At 57.3% G+C, this 16,700-nt stretch overlaps 1 protein-coding gene across 10 annotated transcripts in view; it reads right to left on the bottom strand.

Annotated features, from left to right (window-relative positions):
- Positions 1-13,094, bottom strand: part of POU2F2 (POU class 2 homeobox 2) — a 37,229-nt gene extending 24,135 nt beyond the window's left edge. For 7 of the 10 annotated variants that reach the window (XM_047790846.1, XM_047790847.1, XM_047790849.1 and 4 more), the window contains exons 1-5: positions 12,986-13,093; positions 5,418-5,483; positions 5,269-5,303; positions 5,086-5,142; positions 1,496-1,612 (exon numbers count right to left, since the gene is read on the bottom strand). In XM_047790846.1, the coding sequence (XP_047646802.1) occupies positions 1,496-1,612; positions 5,086-5,142; positions 5,269-5,303; positions 5,418-5,483; positions 12,986-13,052 (342 nt within the window). In that variant the 5' untranslated portion in view covers positions 13,053-13,093. Of the gene's footprint in view, positions 1-979; positions 1,241-1,495; positions 1,613-5,085; positions 5,143-5,268; positions 5,304-5,417; positions 5,484-12,985 lie in introns of all 10 variants that reach the window. The other 3 variants (XM_047790854.1, XM_047790855.1, XM_047790853.1) reach the window with 2 other exon arrangements.
- Positions 13,095-16,700: the final 3,606 nt, after the last annotated feature.

The raw sequence follows: 16,700 nt of genomic DNA, 5'->3' as shown, positions 1-16,700 counted from the left end.
ACGGGTGTGGAGGGGCTGGGCTGGAGACAGCAGCCTGTCCAGTTTTCACTCTGCTGCCGCCAGCTCCCCTTATGGCAAGTCTGTTGGCCACTGTCCCCCAAAAAGATATGATGAGAGTTCTAACTCCTGGTCTCTGTAAATATGACCTTATTTGGAAATAAGGTTTTTGCAGATGTAATCCAGTTAAATGAGGTCATGAGGGTGGACCCTAATCCAATGACTGGCATCCTTACAAGAAGGGGCAATTTGGGCACAGTAACAGACACACACACAGAGAGAAGATGGCCATGTGACGGCAAAGGCAGAGACTGGAGTGATCCCTTACGAGAAAGCCAGTCATGTTCTGCACACCCAGAAGCCAGAAGAGGCCAAGAGGAATTCTCCCCCAGAGCCTTCAGAGAGAGCCCAGCTCTGCTGACACCTTGAGTTTGGACTTCTGGTCTGAGATGTTCCGTTTTTGTTGTTTTAAGCTGCCTAGTTTGTGATTCTTTGTTATGGCAACTCTAGAAACGAATAAAGCCACTAATGCACAATTCCATGTACCCCAGAAGTTTCCAGAAGGCAACATTTCCTAACTCATGGATCACAGGCCCCTTTTGGAAAGAGCATCTCACTGGATGAGCCACAGGACACCGCGTGGAGGCACCAATTCTGATTCTCGGCCTTTCGTCTTGTACCCACATCTGCAGTATTCAGGGAAGTGAGCCCTGGTTTCCTCAGCCGTCAACTGAGGATAGTGGGTCAGCCTCCCCACGGGCTGTGAACCCCAGATGCACAGAAAGCAGGTAGCCAGATACTCCCATCACATGGAGGGTGCGCTCCCTCTGGGCCTCGCTTTACCCCTCTGAGAAATGGGTGGCAGCATCTCCCCAGGCCTCTTAGGGCTGCTGGGAACTGCCTGGCCCATGACTTGTGGTGGAGCGGCCGGCCCCCTGCACGGCCTTGGCTGGAGGGAATGTGCCCCCCTGGCTGCCCTTACCTGTGCTGTGAGCTGGATGGGCTGGGACAGGGTGAGCTGTGGGGTCCCGGGGGGCTGGCTGGCAGGCTGTGGTGGCGGCAGGTCGCCTCCCCCGGAGGAGGCTGGGGGCTGCGAGGTGGAGGAGGAGGCAGAGGAGGAGGAAGAGGAGGAGGAGGAGGAGGAGGAGGTGGAGGAGGCGGCGGCGGCGGCGGCGGCGGCCAGGAGTTGGGCCTGCGCTTGTTGCAGGAGGAGCTGCTGCTGAGCTGGCATCAGCGCCGTGAGCTGCGGGCCGGCAGGGGCAGCATGGGCCGAGGAGGGGCATGGGGGGAGCAGAGAAGGCAGATGGGGTTAGTGCCTGAGCCAAGCGGGTTAGGGATGAGTCTTCCAGGGGGGTGAGGGCAGAGGAGGGCAAGAGGCAGGTATTCAGAGAGTGGCCACAGCCCCAGTGGGACACCCCAGGCCACCAGTACTGGAACAGATGGGAGACGCTGGCCCTGGCACCCCCCACCCCTGGCTCTGTGCACCCCCGGTACTTACCCCGGCTAGCTGGCTGCCCGTCAACATGAGTTGGGCCTGGGGCAGATGCGGCTGAGCCGGCTGGGGGGGCGGGGGTGCTGCTGGGGCTGAGTCGCCACTGGGGTCTTCAGCCTTGATCTGAGGGGGAGAGAGGCAGGGTCCGGGACCCCAGAATGTTAAGTGGAGGCCAGAGAGAATGCCCACCTGCGAACCAAAGAGAGGGCACGTGTGTGGCAATGGCAGCCCCACGCCGGCACAGGAGGAGCAGACTGGGACGCAGAGGCGAGACCTGCAGTGACCAGTGGGGCCCTCGGTGTCACCCCTCTGACTTCAGTTTCCACATCAGTCAGGAAAGACCAACACACTCTCTGCAGCCAAACTCCCAACCGGAGAGGATCACCTTCAGAGAGCACTTTTACCCCCTTGGGGGTCAGTGCCCCATCTGTCCAATGAGAATGATGTCAGGGAGGGCCCTGGGATGTCAAATATGGGGGCGCTGGGTCCCATATCCCTCGGCTTCAGCCAGAGGGGCATCTTTTCTTTTTTTTTCTTTTGCCACACCAGCAGCATATGGAAGTTCCAGGGCCAGGGATCAAATCCAAGGCAGCAGCAACTTACGCCACAGCTGCCATGATGCTGGATTCTTAACCCACTTCACCACAGCGAGAACTCCTAGAAGGGCATCTCTTACACGTGCAGTGGAGTAAGACTTGATCGGAAGAAAGGGTCTTAGGGTATTAAAAAAAAATCACCACCTTAGAACATGGGTCATGAATTCAAATGCATAAGGAAACAGGCAGACTGCACGAATGGGTGACATGGGCACATGTGGACAGGGTGGGCTGGAGAGAGTGTGCCCGCCTGCCTGAAGCAGAGGCCTGCTCAGCCCCCACTCTGCTCCCGCCAGCAAAAACCTAAAGCAAAACCACTCTAGGACCAGCAAATGGTGTCTGCAGGCCAGATGTGTGGCCCAGATGCTGCCAGCTTTCAGCCTCCATCCCCAGAGTCCACTGAGACCCTCCTCTCTTCTCTGTGGAGGATACAGATGCATTTCGAATCAACCACACAGGACAGACCAGCTTAGTGCAGTCCTGGCTTTCTTCCTCTCCCACATAAAAAGGGCTTGCCCGAGTTCCGTTGTGGCTCAGCGGTAACAAACCCGACTAGTATCCATGAGAATGTGGGTTCCATCCCTGGTCTCGCTCAGTGGGTTCAGGAACTGGTGTTGCCATGAGCTATGGTGTAGGTCGCAAACTCGGCTTGGATCTGGTGTTGCTGTGGCTGTGGTGTAGGCTGGCAGCTACAACTCCGATTCGACCCCTAGTCTAGGAACCACCACATGCTGTGGGTGTGGCCCAAAAAAGACCAGGAAATAAAAGCGGGGGGCGGGGGGGGGAAAGAGGTCTTGCCCAGAGGCCTGTTGGTAAAAGACGTGTGGGCTGGGCTGGGAGGAGAAGGTGTGGCTTTATGACTCGCACACTCCCAGGCCCAGAGGGGACATTAGGGGTCATCCTTCATCCCAGGGTCCCAGCACCATTTTGCAAAAGGAGGTCCACAGAGGGACGGCGCCTTGTGCAAGATGACACGGTGACTTGGCAAGGAGTGAACATGGCATTTGTGATACAGACTGAGAGGAACAGACAGACAGAGGCCTGGGAAAAGCCAAACAACAGAGGGTGAGTGGCATGGCCCAAAGGACAGGATACAAGTGTCAGAAAGTCTAAGGGGGGTAGGGATGCAGTACAAAATCACAGTGGGCACCAGAAACCAGAACAGTGGCTGCCCCCGGCAGGGAATTAAGGGCCTTCTGGAAGTGTGGTTGTGTTCTACATCTTGATCCACTGCTGGCGACACAGGTGGTCAGTTTGTGAAAATCCACAGAGCTGTCCACTGAGGATCTACATGTGTGTCATATTTAATTAAAAGTTTTTAAAAACCCACACTGTGTGGCATGGTGAGACCACTCTTCCTCTCAGGGTTCTTTCACTCTCTGGGTCTCTTAAGAAAGTCTCAGTTAGGAGCCAGGATGTCTTTGCCACCTCTCAACCTGGCTAATCTCCCTTTTTAACAAACCGTGAACTGGCTTCAGGCTTGTACCCTATAGGCGGCAAGCCTCTCCGGGTGCATTTTGATAATCATTGTATTTATTTCCATGGCAAGTGATTCTGGTTTTCCATTCATGAAATTTCCATTTAAAAAATGTTTTATTTCAGCTGTTGAAAAAGCAAGCCAGCTCATGAGCTGATAATTGTTGAGGCTGATTGACAGATACCTGGAGGTTCGTTTTCACTATGGCCTTTCAACTTTTGTATCTGCTTCACATTTTCCACAATACAATGTTTTTAAAAATTGAGCCCGTTTAACAAAATTAGGATGTAAATAATAGATAGTACACGGTGGTGTGTGCGTTTGCCTGAAATCAAGATGGGAGCATATGAATCACTGCAGCTAGGGAAAGACTGATGCAGAGAGATGCAGAGATGGGGGGCGAAGTTCCAGGGTGGAGAGCAGGACGCAGCGTGGACGGAGACCCGGAGCCAGAGGCCACCACTACCCTCCCTGCCACGGGCTTGCCCAGGAAGCAGGCCCAGGCTGGCGAAGCGGGGCGAGAACCCTTTCTTCCTTGGGCCCCGCTGGTCTCCTAGTGGAGAAGCAGGGCTGCTGCGGGGCAGGGAGAGGCTGCAAAGATTCAGCTAAGGATGGGGGGCAGCGGGTGAAGGGGGGGACGGTGATGGACACTGTCCACTCCGGAGGCCACGGCCAGAGCCTGGACTGAGACTAGAGCGAAGTTGGTCAGAGTTGGAGCCCTTCCCCCCAGGTCCCGTCTAACAAGCTTAAGACAGGACCCCTGCCCACCAAGCGGCAATCAGGGCACGCGAGGGTGGAAGGGACCTCAGAGGTCCTCCAATCTGCCTGTCCCCACCCTCGTTAGAGAAGAGGAAACTGAGAAGCCCAGAGTGGAGCAGTGCTTTTCCCATGGACACAGAGCAGTTCCCAGTGCCCCCAGCCTGCCCTCCTGCCACCTCTGGTCAGGGTCAGGAGTCTGGCCCGTGCCCTCAGTGCTATCTCAGGCCTCTGGACCTGCCAGCTGCCACCAGACTGGAAGGTGGAGATGTGGGCCCCAGACACTCCAGGAAGCCCAGCAGCACCCAGCAAGAGGGCCCCATGTGGATTTGGGATTTGCTCTCTCTGGCCACTTCCAGCGCCCCCATCATGCTCTCCTGCAGCATCCTCGCCGCCATCCTCACTGGGTCTCCACCCCCTACTCCCGGGCTGGCCCGAGTGTGCGGTGGGGGGTGGGGGTAGGGCAGGCCCCGTTAGTCAGGGAAGTTGGGATGGGGGCGGGGCCCTCGGCTTCCTGTTGTTCATCGCCCTGGGGCTCTGGGGGGGATTTCCCTGGCCACCCCCACCCCCCAGGGAAGGGGAAGGAGCTGGGTGAGTCACAGGCCTGGGGCGGGAGCCCGAGGGTGAGAAGGGGCGGAGGAGTCCCTTCACCAAGGTATGAGGCCCTGGGCCCACTGCTGGCATTGGGACCTTCTCCCAAACGCCAAACCCAGCCCATCACAGGACAGCCCTCACCTCTGCCCCTGGCTGCTCTGACAGGTGCTTACCTTGGTGCTGGGGCCAGTTGGGGACACGGAGAATGGGGAGGTCTTATTCTGGGGGTTCTGCAAAGAGCAAGGTGGAGTAGGTGATGGGAAAAGTGAGCTGAAGCAGCTTCTGATACCCTCCCCCTCCCCCACAGAGCTCCCCTCTACGGCCACCTCCATTTCCCCCTCCCCACCCCTCCTGACCTGATGGTTAGTGTCTGGTCCATTTCTTTCGGTGTCTGCAAGGACAGGGAAAGGGTGAATTGTCACCGGCCATACCCGAAGGCCCCCACAGCACCCCTGCCTGCCACCCCTAGTGATCCTCCTCCCTCCCTGCTTCCTTCCCCACTCACCTGTGTGCTCTGATGGGGAGTCCAGACCTTGCTTCTCGGCCTCCAGGGGCTTAGACATTCTTATTTCTGGGGACAGAGGAGGGATGCAAATGGGGTGAGGGTTCAGAAGCCAGGAGGGTTCTGGGGCACCTCCACCAGCAGTGCCCCAGCCTCTCCCTGCATACCCCAGACCCCCTGCCACCTTGCAAGTGGCTCTGTCCGGGAGCCACGTCCTTTGCTTTGGGCCTCTGCCCTCCTCTGCTGGGGCAAGAGGGGGGCCTTCAGGCCTTGGGGATCCTGCCCAGGCCTCCTCACCCCTCAAGAAGGTGGCTGGGGGGAGTGTCATCCCCCAGCCCCGTGAGACCCTGGGGCACAGTGGGAGGCCGAGGGTGCCCGTTGGCCCCATAAGGCTTTGGCTGCCCAGGGGGAGGTTGGTGATGTTCCAAGGGAGCGAGTCAGCCCCGGGCCTCTTCTCCCTCCGGCTGCCGCCCAGGCACCCGTCCTGCCCCACCGGGTTTCGGTGAGGCATGTTTTCCACTCTGAGCAGGGCCTAGGTGGTGTGAGGGGACTGCAGATCCCCAAAGGAGCAGGTCCTCAGATCTTGGGGTGTGATTCAGCCACCCTCTGGCCCCCTCCCCAGCCCACCACTTTCCTGTCCACACCCCACTCCCGCTGGCTCCCTTCAGGGACTCGGCACACAGGAGGCTCCACTCTGAGCTCTGTGACTCTGACTCTGCCCCTGACCTTGTTCTCGAACCTAATCCTAGACCTCGCCTGAGACTGGAGCCTTGAATCGCAACTGCACACCCAAGTCCAACCTAGAGCCCCCGCCCCTCCAAATGCAATACCATCCTATAGTTCCACAGGCCCAGGAAATGAGAGGAGGTGGCCCAGGATAGGTGGCAGGACACAGGCAGGGGACACAGAGCCATGGAGACAAAGCCCCCTCTACACAGCACTCTGATGCTGGTCATGGAAAAGTGTTACCCGTGCCAAGCCTGGTGCTCAGTATGACTCACAACTCATGTTGGCGGTTGGTGCTGCTGTTACCCCCATTTTACAGAGAAGGAAACTGAGGCTCTGAGAAGGACATCACCTCCCCAAGAGCACAGTGAGATGGCAGAGGTGCCCTGACTGAGCATGGGCCCCCTTCATGGGTCCCCCTTCTAGTCAGTACTGCTACCGACTGGAAGGACCCGCCGTGATTCTCCTACAGTCACCCCAATCCAAGCTCACCCTAACACTGACTCAAAACGCAACCCTTCCTGGTCCTAGACACATACACGCACACCCCCGCTACACACACACAAATCTGGGTTTCTGCCCCACCCATTCTCGACCCCTTAACCCACTGTGATTCCCAACTCTCATCCAAATGGTCCAAGCCCTTCATCTGACCTCAATTCCCAACTTGGCCTCAGACCTTACTCCTGACCCTGACCCAGACCCTAAAGTCTCCCTGACAATTCACTCCAAATCCCCACCAAGACCACAACCCCACCCTATTAAAGGAGCTGTCCAATGCTCCTGTGCTTTGTATCCAAGATTTTTTTTTTTAATGGCTTCACACGCAGCATAGAGAAGTTCCCAGGCTAGGGGTCGAATCAGAGCTGCAGCTGCCAACCTACACCACAGCCACAGCAACGCCAGATACTTTAACCCACTGAGCGAGGCCAGGGATCGAACTCTCCTCCTCGTGGTTACTAGTCACAATGGGAACTCCCTCCCAAGATATTTTTTTTAATTATAGTTGAGTCACAATGTTGTATCAATTTTTGCTGTATAGCAAAGTGGCCCAGTCATACATAAATATATTCTTTTTCTCATATTACCTTCCATCATGTTCTATCACAAGAGATTGGATATAATTACCTGTGCTATGCAGCAGGACCTCATTGCTTATACATTCTAAATGTAATGGTTTGCATCTACTAACCCCAAACTCCCTGTGCTTCCCACTCCTCACTCAAGATGTTTAAAGAAGGCCAGCAAAACAGAGAGCTGAGACCGCCTCAGAAGCTGGGGGAAAAAAAAAAAAAAGTCCAGAAATTTTGCAATTGAGGATTACTCGACATGACATGCCATTCGGGTTTAAATTCCTGATTAAAAAGCCAAGTCACACACTGATGGTGGGAGTGTAAATTGATACAAGCAAAATTCAGGAAAGCTGGGGAGCTGCCCCTTCCCTGTGGCCCAGCTCAGGATGTGCAAGGAGCACCCTGCCCACCGTTGCCGTAGGCACACACGTTCAGGAGCTCTTTTATAAAGGCCCCAAACTGGAAATAGCTCAAGGGCCTGTTTAACCAGGGAAGGGTCAACAACCTCGGTATATCCATGCAGTGGAAGACTCCATAGCAAAGAAAAGAACCAGTTCCTGCCTCACATACATTGAATCTCACAGGCAGGATGCAAGGGAAAGACGTGAGACACACAAGTGGACAGACAGTAGGACTCCAATTATGTGAAATTCAGAAACAGGCAAGACATTATCAGATGATTAAGGTCATATGAATGGGCATGTTGCCGAGGGGGTGGGCAGTGCTGACCTGGGAAGGGTGTGAGGAAGCCTGTGGGGAGGGTGGGGGGGGTTAGGAATGTTCTGTTGGATGGTCTGTTTGGTGGCGGGTGGTTGCACACATGTAAAATGTCATCAAGCACGACACTGAAGATCCGAGCACTTTACTGTACGTATGTCACGGTTTCACAGAAAGAGAAAAAATTGAAGTTAATAACAAGCCAGCCCATAATCCTAGGAAGGCATAAACTTGTGAGGAGGCAGATGCCCAGAGGCTACAGATGCTCAGACCCCGCTTCTGGGGAAGGGGCACCCAGTGGTGAAGGGTCCTAAGAGCCACCCAAGGTCACAGAGGGAGCCAGGGATGCCGCCCCTCCTGACTCTGGGGCATCAGCAGGAGTCCTGCCGGATCCCTGGCTCTAAAGCGTCCAGACCTTGGCCCTGCTCCAGGCACTGCTAACCCTATGGGCCCTAAATCCCCCTTCTAGCATCCCGGAAAGCCCTGCCCCAGCCCCCCTCCCTGCCCAGCGACCACACTGCCAAGGCAGCTTCCTCCCTGGTCCCGAGCCCTTCTGTGGCTCCCCACCTCCTAAGAAAAGCCCGGGCTCCTCGTCCTGGCCCTTAGGGTGTGGCCCCTGTCACCCTCTGCTGCCTGTCTCTTGCCACCCGTGCAACCTTCTCCTCGACCACACCAGGCATCTCCCTCTGCTTGACGGGGCGTCCAGACCTTATGGTTGAATCCTTCCCACCTCGCGAGCGAACGCAGCACCTGCTCACAGGCAAGGCAGCCTCTGACCTGACCTCCGCCCCAGAGAGCCCGTGCTCCTCCCTGGCCTCTGATAGGGGCTGAGTTGTGCCCCCAACATTCCTCGGTGGAAGTCCTCAGAATGTGACTTTCTTTGGAGATGGGATCTTTCACGGGTAATTAAGTTAAAATGAGACCCCTGGGGTGGGCCCTGCCCTGATCCAGTATGACTGGTGTTCTTATAAGAAGAGGAGAGTAGGACACAGACGTGCACATGGGAGACCATGTGAAGACACAGTTAACAGACGGCCGCTCCAAGCCAAGGAGAGAGGCCTCTGAAGAAAGCAACCTTGCTGACACTTCTAGCTTCCAGAATGCTGAGAAAATTAATTTCTGTTGTTTAAGCCATCCAGTCAGCTGTGCTTTGTTACAGCAGCCCCAGCCAACTAACACATTCTCTCACGGTCGGTCGTGCCGTTTCGCCGTCCTAGCCCCAAGCCTGCAAGGCTGTGGTCACCTGTGTCCTGCTCCTTTCCCACCAGACCAGGGGGCGGGGGGCGGGGGGACAGGCCTGGCATGACTCACCGCTGGGTCCCCAGCAACCCCCAGCTCAGAACAGGTTATAAATGTTTGCCGAATGTCCCTCCCTGCAGCACCCTCTATTCCTGCCTTTGTCCTGCTATCACTCTGCCATTTAACAAACAGCCTTGGCGTGGGCTTGTCCCTCTGCCTGGAACACGGTTCCCCACTCGATCTACCTGGTGACCTCCCACCCATCCTTCAGGACCCAGCGCAGGCTCTGTCCTCTAGGAAGTCACCACTCCTGACAACTTCAGGGGGGAGGGTCTCTTCCCTCTTCCTGTCCTCTCTCCCTTGTCACTGTAAAGGCTGTAGCCATCTGGGTCCCAGAATGTCTCCCCCATCAGGCTAGGAACCCCTCAAGGGCAGGTATGACTCACCTCAGGGTCCCCAACAGGACATGAGGGTTGAATGAACAAGGGTGGCCCCGAGGCCCTGCTCTCCCTCCTCCAGGCCTTTGCCTCTGCTCCTGTCCCACCTGGGGAGACCCTTCCTTCCCGACTAGCAAACTCCTGCTCCTCTTTAAGCCCCAGCTCCACGTCAGCTCCTCTGTGAGGTCCTCCCTGTTTCCCCAGGCAGTCAGTGTCTCTTGCCTGGGCTCCCCCTCCCCCTTAACATAGCCTCACCGCCTGGGCAGTGACCCCATCTCAGACTAAGAGCCACCCGAGGTCACAGAGGGAGCCAGGGCCCAGGCTGGAGTCACCACCGCAGTCTAGGACAGTGCTTTTGGAATGAAAGAATGAAGAAAGAAGTCCCCTCTCCCTGCTGACGCCTGACACTTCGACCCTCAGCCCCAGTCCCCAAGCAGCTCCAACCTAAACTTTTAAGGTGTCCCCTGCAGGGATAGTGGCTGGAGAGGCAAAAGGGGTTCAGGGGAAATTTCCATCACTCTGTTTCCCTTGTCCTCCGCACCCCAGCTCCCACACATCCCGCACCCCTACAGCACTCAGCTGAGCAGACAGCCAAATGGCCAGAGCTGCCCTGGGTGAGACCCAGGCAAGCCCCCCAGGCGATTCTATTACGCTCCAGCCCCCTGGTGCCTTTAGAAGCCCCCGTTAAAACCTCACTGGCACAGAAAGTTTGGTTTGTTGCTTAGGGTCACCCCTGCCTCTCCCATCACAGGCAGCATGAAACTTTTTAGAGGGACAAGCAGGGAAAAGTGAGGCAGAACCCTCCAGGACCCCTAGGATCCCACCATCCTCGAGACAGACCCACCCAGGTCTGCCACGCCCCTGGGCTCACACTCGCCTGCCCAACTGCCCCAGGCCTGGGACCCTGGGTCCCCTCCGCCCTCCCCCGCCCCTCCCTCCCCGGACTTTCACTTCTCCTCTGCATTTCCCCCAGCCGGTTTTAGCAGACTTAGGCCAGCTTCTCGTTAGCACTTACCGAAAACGGGGCTAAATTTAGAGGGCCCCAGGGCTGCCCCTCACCCCTCTTGGCCTTGCTTGGCCTGTCCCCTGGGTCCCCTGCCTCCAAAGCCCGCCTCAATCAAGGCTGTGGCCTGGGAGCGCCTGTGGGCAGAGTCTGCACTGCCAGGAACCTCTGCTCGCCCACTGGGCCTGTTCGGACTCCCCAGGAGTAACATTTCACACCCCCACACCCCACAGCTGTCCCTGGGCGGCCTCCAGAGAGTGAACCCTTCTGAGTGTCAGCAGAGAGGGATGGAGTCCTGGGCAGCAGACATAACAAAAGAGGTGGCCCAGCAGCTGGGCCACTGAGCACACATACCACAGCCACAGCCAGGTAGGGCCCCAGACATGGATGGAGAGCTTGCAAATGCACACAGGGACAGGTGTGCACAGATTCCAGACAGGAATGTTTGCAGATGAAGACACATGCCCAGACACAATGACACAAACAGATATGCAAAACACACACCCAGACGTGTGTGAGCACACCTGTGCTTACACACACTCATATACCAAGTTACCACCATACATGTACCCCCCCAGACACTCTCAGTCATACAGATAGATACAGATGTGCACACGCGCGCACACACACACACTAGATAAACACACACAAGATGTGCACATACACGCCGAGAGTCACCTAATCTTAGGAAATGGCCAGGGTGGGCCCTTGAACCTGGTCCACAGATGTGGAGCCCAAGACCAGGTAGGACAAGAGACCTGCCCGGGCCACATACATACTAATCCATGTCCAGGCAGGAGAACCTAGGGCAGGCCTCACAGGCAGGGCAGTTCTATGAGGAATCACAAGGGGCTAAACCAGTGGCCACCACATATAAAGCCCTCATTCAACCTCAGCAGTGGAGCTGACGGCACGCAAGTGCAGATACCCTGGGCTCCTGTGTCTACACTGTACTTGCATGTACACACATACACACACACACACACACACACACACACACACACACACACAGCTGCACATACGGTCACCTTAGTAAAATAATCGCCATCCTGCAAGTGGCTTTCCTTCCTCACCTCTCTGGCCTTGCTCACACCACTCATCCTTCACATCTTAGCCTAGACAAGCCTCCTCCAGGAAGCCCTCCATGACTCCTCACCGGCTGAACTGGGCAAGTCTCTGGGCTCCCCCAGCTCCCTGTACCTCCCCCCTCCCAGCCCCGACCCCTCTGCCTGTGCCTCCTTGCCAGTCTGGTGACAGGTATGTCTCCCCCACTGGACCAGGGACTCCAGGAGGACAGACCTGAAGCTGCCTTTTCCAGCTGTATTTCTAACATCCAGCACAGAACTGCTCCATAAATACATGGTGACGACGGATCAGAGATGCCCGCGTACACTGACACACATAGAACGACCCATACCAAACCAAGACTCATGCCCACGAATGAGACACAGACCCACAGCCAGACCTATACGGCCACAAATGAAACAACCTTGAAGTAGGGACGCCTGCTGTGTTGCAGGCCCCATGGTAAGCATTTACGCCGTATTACCTCACTTAACTCCGCCATCAGCACTGCCGAGGAGATAACTATCATTATGCAGAGATGGACACATTATGCCAAATGAGCCAACAAATACAAATGGCTTTGTACGGTGCTTGGCAGACGATGTTCCCCCAGTCAACTGACATTTGGTGGGGGAGGCAGTTCATAAGCACATAAACATATAATACATTTTCAGGCGGTGAAAAGAGCCAGGAAGAAAAGATAGAGCAGGCGAGGGGCCTGAGAACGGCGGGTCTGGGCGCCAGTTTCCATGGGGAGGGCAGGGAAGGGCACCCCGAGGAGCAGACATCCGAGGCGAATCGAGTGAGGAAGTGAACCGAGAAAGAGCACTGCCCGGGCTACCCCCACGATGCCACACACAACAGCCCCTCACACGGGACACCTGGACAGTCACACACACAAGACTGGGAACGACTGCTCACACACGCATACACAGGCGCACACACTCAGAGGTCCAGCAACTCAGCCTTCCAGCCCCAGCCCAGGGAGCCCTTGCGCCGCCCACCCCTGCTCCCCGTATTCTAGGAGCCAGCTCCCAACACCTAGCTCCATCCCCCTCAGACGCTTCAGAGGGGGGCAGCAGCGCAGAGGAGAAGAGGTGGGAAGCCCTGGGCACTGAAATGAAAGGGGAGGGGAAAGAGGAGCTGGGGGTGGGGACCCAGGATGCGAAGAGGGGCAGCTGCTGAGGTCCAGCGTGAAGGGGCACAAGAGACAGCTAAAGAGGAAGGGCAGGGTGGCGGCCAAGGGCCCAGCAAGACAAACCCCAAGGTGCTGCCTGTGCTCCTGGTAGCGGCAGCGGGCCAGCCCCTTACCTGGAGCCCCCATGCTGGAGTGAACCATGCTGCCCGCCCCGCGGGGCTGGGGGAACAACTGTGTCATCTCCCCGCCCTCTCTGGGGGCCAAGCCCTCTCTGCCGGAAGTCACTCAGGGAGGAAACCACAGGGTCCGCCCCCTTCGGAAAGGAAAATACCCATGCCTGAAGGCCCACCCCAGCAGGCAGAGGACCCCAAATCATGTGTGTGTGTGAGGGAAGCAGGGGTCATGGGGTAGAGGGCAAGCAGGCTGGAGGAGCTAACTCCTACAGCTGTCTCCCCCAGGAGGTGACCCTAGCCCTTCTGCCACCTCCACAGAGCCAACACATCTGGAACAGGGCATGTAGGTCTGAGAGAGAAAGTGGATCTATAACAACAACACTAAAACGCTGGCTAGAAGTTTGGAGTGGGGGGCAGAGGGCTTTCCCAATGCCAGGCCCTGCACCTTGCACTTAACAGGCATCATCTCTTGAGGGGCTCACTATTGGCCCCATTTGACAGACAAAAAGACTGAGGACCAGAAAAGGGAGGTATCCTCCCCAAGGGTCCAGAGCCAAGAAATGTGAAAGCCAAGAAGCAGGGCAGGAGGAAGTGCTTCCACAAGGCTGTGGGGAGTGAGGAAGCCAGCCACGTATCTGCCCACAGGTGAGGCGTCCGGGGTCACCGCTGGGAGAAGCGTGCCCATGGGCAGTGGTAAGACCGGCGGTAGGGCCGTGCTTTGCCCTGGAGCGGCAAGAGGTCTGCCACGGGGCAAATGCAGGCGCCGCAGGTGGCTCGGTGGAGGCCAATACAGGGGCCCCTGACTAAGGGCCCTTCACGCTGCGGCGCTCCCGGCCCAGCGTTTCCCTCTGAACCCGCCAGAGGGCGGCAGCGCCCAGCCAATGGGCCAGAGGGCGGGGCCGGCTGCAGAGGAGGGAGCCCCTCCCTCCGCCCTCCTCCCCTTCCCCGTCCCCCTCCCTCCCCCACCCCCTCATCCCCCCCACCCCGCCCCTGCGCGCACACCTGCGAGGGTCACACAAAGGCGCAGGACTCTTGGCGCAAGGCGGCGCAGACAAAGGCGCGGCCGAGCCCGCTGCCCTCTTCCTCCTCCCTGCGGCCGGTCCGAGGCTGCCGGGCAGCCTGGAGCCTCCAAATAGCCCACCTGCCCGCTCCAAGCCCTGCAGGGCTCGCTGCGCCCTTCCTGGGGGACCCCGAAACCGCACGCGCGCGTACAGACGCCTGTATTCACTCACATACGTATCCTCAAGTATTTCTACACATGGACCCTGGCACTTCACACACGTGTGCACATGCAGGCACATGCAGACACACGCGAATGCTCCTCTCTGTGCTCAGGCCCTAACACCAACTCTCCCTGCCAACCCTCCTGTGTACAGATATTCCTCCCCCCACGTGAACACAGGGGCACAAGGGCACATCTACACAAGTGTGTCCGACATACCATGTGTGACCACATTCACACCCATGCACACTCATGCAGGATATAACACACAGGCAGACCTTCCTGAGTGCCTCTCTGTCTGTACGTGGACCCTGTGCACCCAGACATGGCCAGACAGGCAGGCCCACCATGGAAATGACCGCTGTCCTCACACCTGCACAGAGGGAGAGTTCCCTGCTGTCTACACCCTACCACACTCCACACTGTAAAAGCCATTTCGCTGAGGAGATCCAGAGACCACACAGCATCAGCTGAGCTCCAACTCAGACAGCCTGCTCCTGGTCCACCTCTTTCCCTGCCTCTGTCTCGGAAGCAGGATTTTTACACAGGAGGGTCTGTTGCGCAAGCAGTCTGCTGGCGGTGACACTGGAGCCTTATCTTGAAGCTGTATTTGCCCAGTAGCTCTGTTTTGATTTAGGATTTATGTTTTGGGGGACTTGGGAATGAGGGCCATAAGGGGGGTAAAACCCACTCAAACATCCCCATGCTCCACCCTGGACAGAGTCAACATCATCCATGGCAGGAGTGAGCTTTTGGATGTCACCTGAAGCAAGAAGAGAAGCACCACCCATTTCTGGCACTGCTCTCCCAGATCTGCAGCTAAGGGGTATGGGGGTGGAGAGCTGAGGAAAGCCTTACACACTCCTCACACTCCTCCATGGGGTGAAAGCACCCCACCCAGCTTGCCCTGTCCTGCTTGCCTCCCATGCGAGCTCCACCACCATCACCGGCAGACCAGGGCTGAGTCCCTGAGCCAGAGTCAGGGCATCCTGCAGAGACTTCCACCTGCCCAAGAAAGGACAGAGGGGCAGGGCTTGGGGCACACTGGGTGGGTAGGGCCCGGCAGCCAGGAACAGGGATGCTCAGGCAGGAGAGATGGTGGCCTCTCAGCTGGAAAAGAGGCCTCAGGCCATGTTGAGCAAGGCAAGTAGGACCTGAGAGCTGGGAAGCAGTGGGGGCCACTGGGGGTGCAGGGAGCTGGAGAGGGAGGCGGCACAGGGGAGGCCGGCTGGGCTCAGGGCTGAGCGGTAATTAAAGGAGACGTAGGGGGCTCCCCAGGGCCAGCGGGGCTGGTAACTGACACGCGGGCCCCATTGCTCCGCTCATATTTCTCACCGGATCGATACGTTTGACTCCCGACAAGACAATAATCGCTTGTACGCGGCCGGCGAGTCGATCAAATACATTATTAGAGCGAGGTCCCCTGGGGGCCCGGCGGGAGTGGTGGGGGGGGGGAGCAGCCAGCCCACCGGGGACAGCAGAGCAGGATTCTTCACCCCTCAGGGCCCCCAGCCATGGCCTTTTCCTCTCAGCTACCCCTGGGGACCCTCTGTGTGGCTTGGTTCCCCAGCCTCTTTCTGGATCCTGCTGTGTCTGGCAACCTCTCCACTCAGCCCCTGGCCACGTTCCCACTCTGCGTGAGGACACACAAAGCATTTCCCCAAACTGCTGTCTTATCTGTAGGGCTGCAACATGTGGGAACTCAGAGAGGCCCCACAGACCCCCAGCTTGGCAGGAGACAGGGAGACTGGCCATGCTGTGGGTTGACGGAGGACCTAAGGTTTGTTGACACCAACCCCCCCTGCATCTCTCTGCACCTCAGCACTTCGGCCTTCAGCAGAGCCCAGGCCAGGGCAGCCTCTGGGGGTGGGGTGGGGTGGTTAGGAAAAGCTGGCTTGGGGACCCAAACACATAGGAAAACAGGATGAGGGGTGGCAAACACACACACAGACAAAGGGATGTCTGGCTGGTCCTGCTGCAGGGCCATTCGATCCCCCAGTAGGCCTCCAATATTCTGGAATCAAACCCAGCCTGGCCTGCCCAGCCCTGCTCATCTACCTCTTCCCCCACTTTGCTGATTTCTGGGTTTGAGCCTTCATTTTCTGCTTCACCCTCAGCCCTGCCCTCAGAACTCCTTCTCCAGTAGCCCTCAGCCAAGACTGAACTGTAAATCATCCCATGTTCTGCTTAGGAGCACCCAACATCAAGGAACTTAAAATATTTCTTCCTGGGGAGTTCCTGTCGTGGCACAGCAGAAACTAATCTGACTAGGAATCATGATCCCTGTCCTCGCTCAGTGGGTTAGGGATCCGGCATTGCCGTTAGCTGTGGTGTAGGTCGCAGACACGGCTGGGATCTGGCGTTGTGGCTCAGCAGAAACAAACCCGACTGGTATCCATGAGGACTCTGGTTTGATTCCTGACCTTGCTCAGTGTTACCGTGAGCTGTGGTGTAGGTCACAGACGCGGCTCAGATCCTGTGTTGCTATGGCTG

This window comes from Phacochoerus africanus, chromosome 8 (genome assembly GCF_016906955.1).
Source record: "Phacochoerus africanus isolate WHEZ1 chromosome 8, ROS_Pafr_v1, whole genome shotgun sequence".
NCBI lineage: Eukaryota > Metazoa > Chordata > Mammalia > Artiodactyla > Suidae > Phacochoerus > Phacochoerus africanus.
The sequence above is the reverse complement of the archived record's forward strand: the minus strand, read 5'-3'. Positions and strand labels throughout refer to the sequence as shown.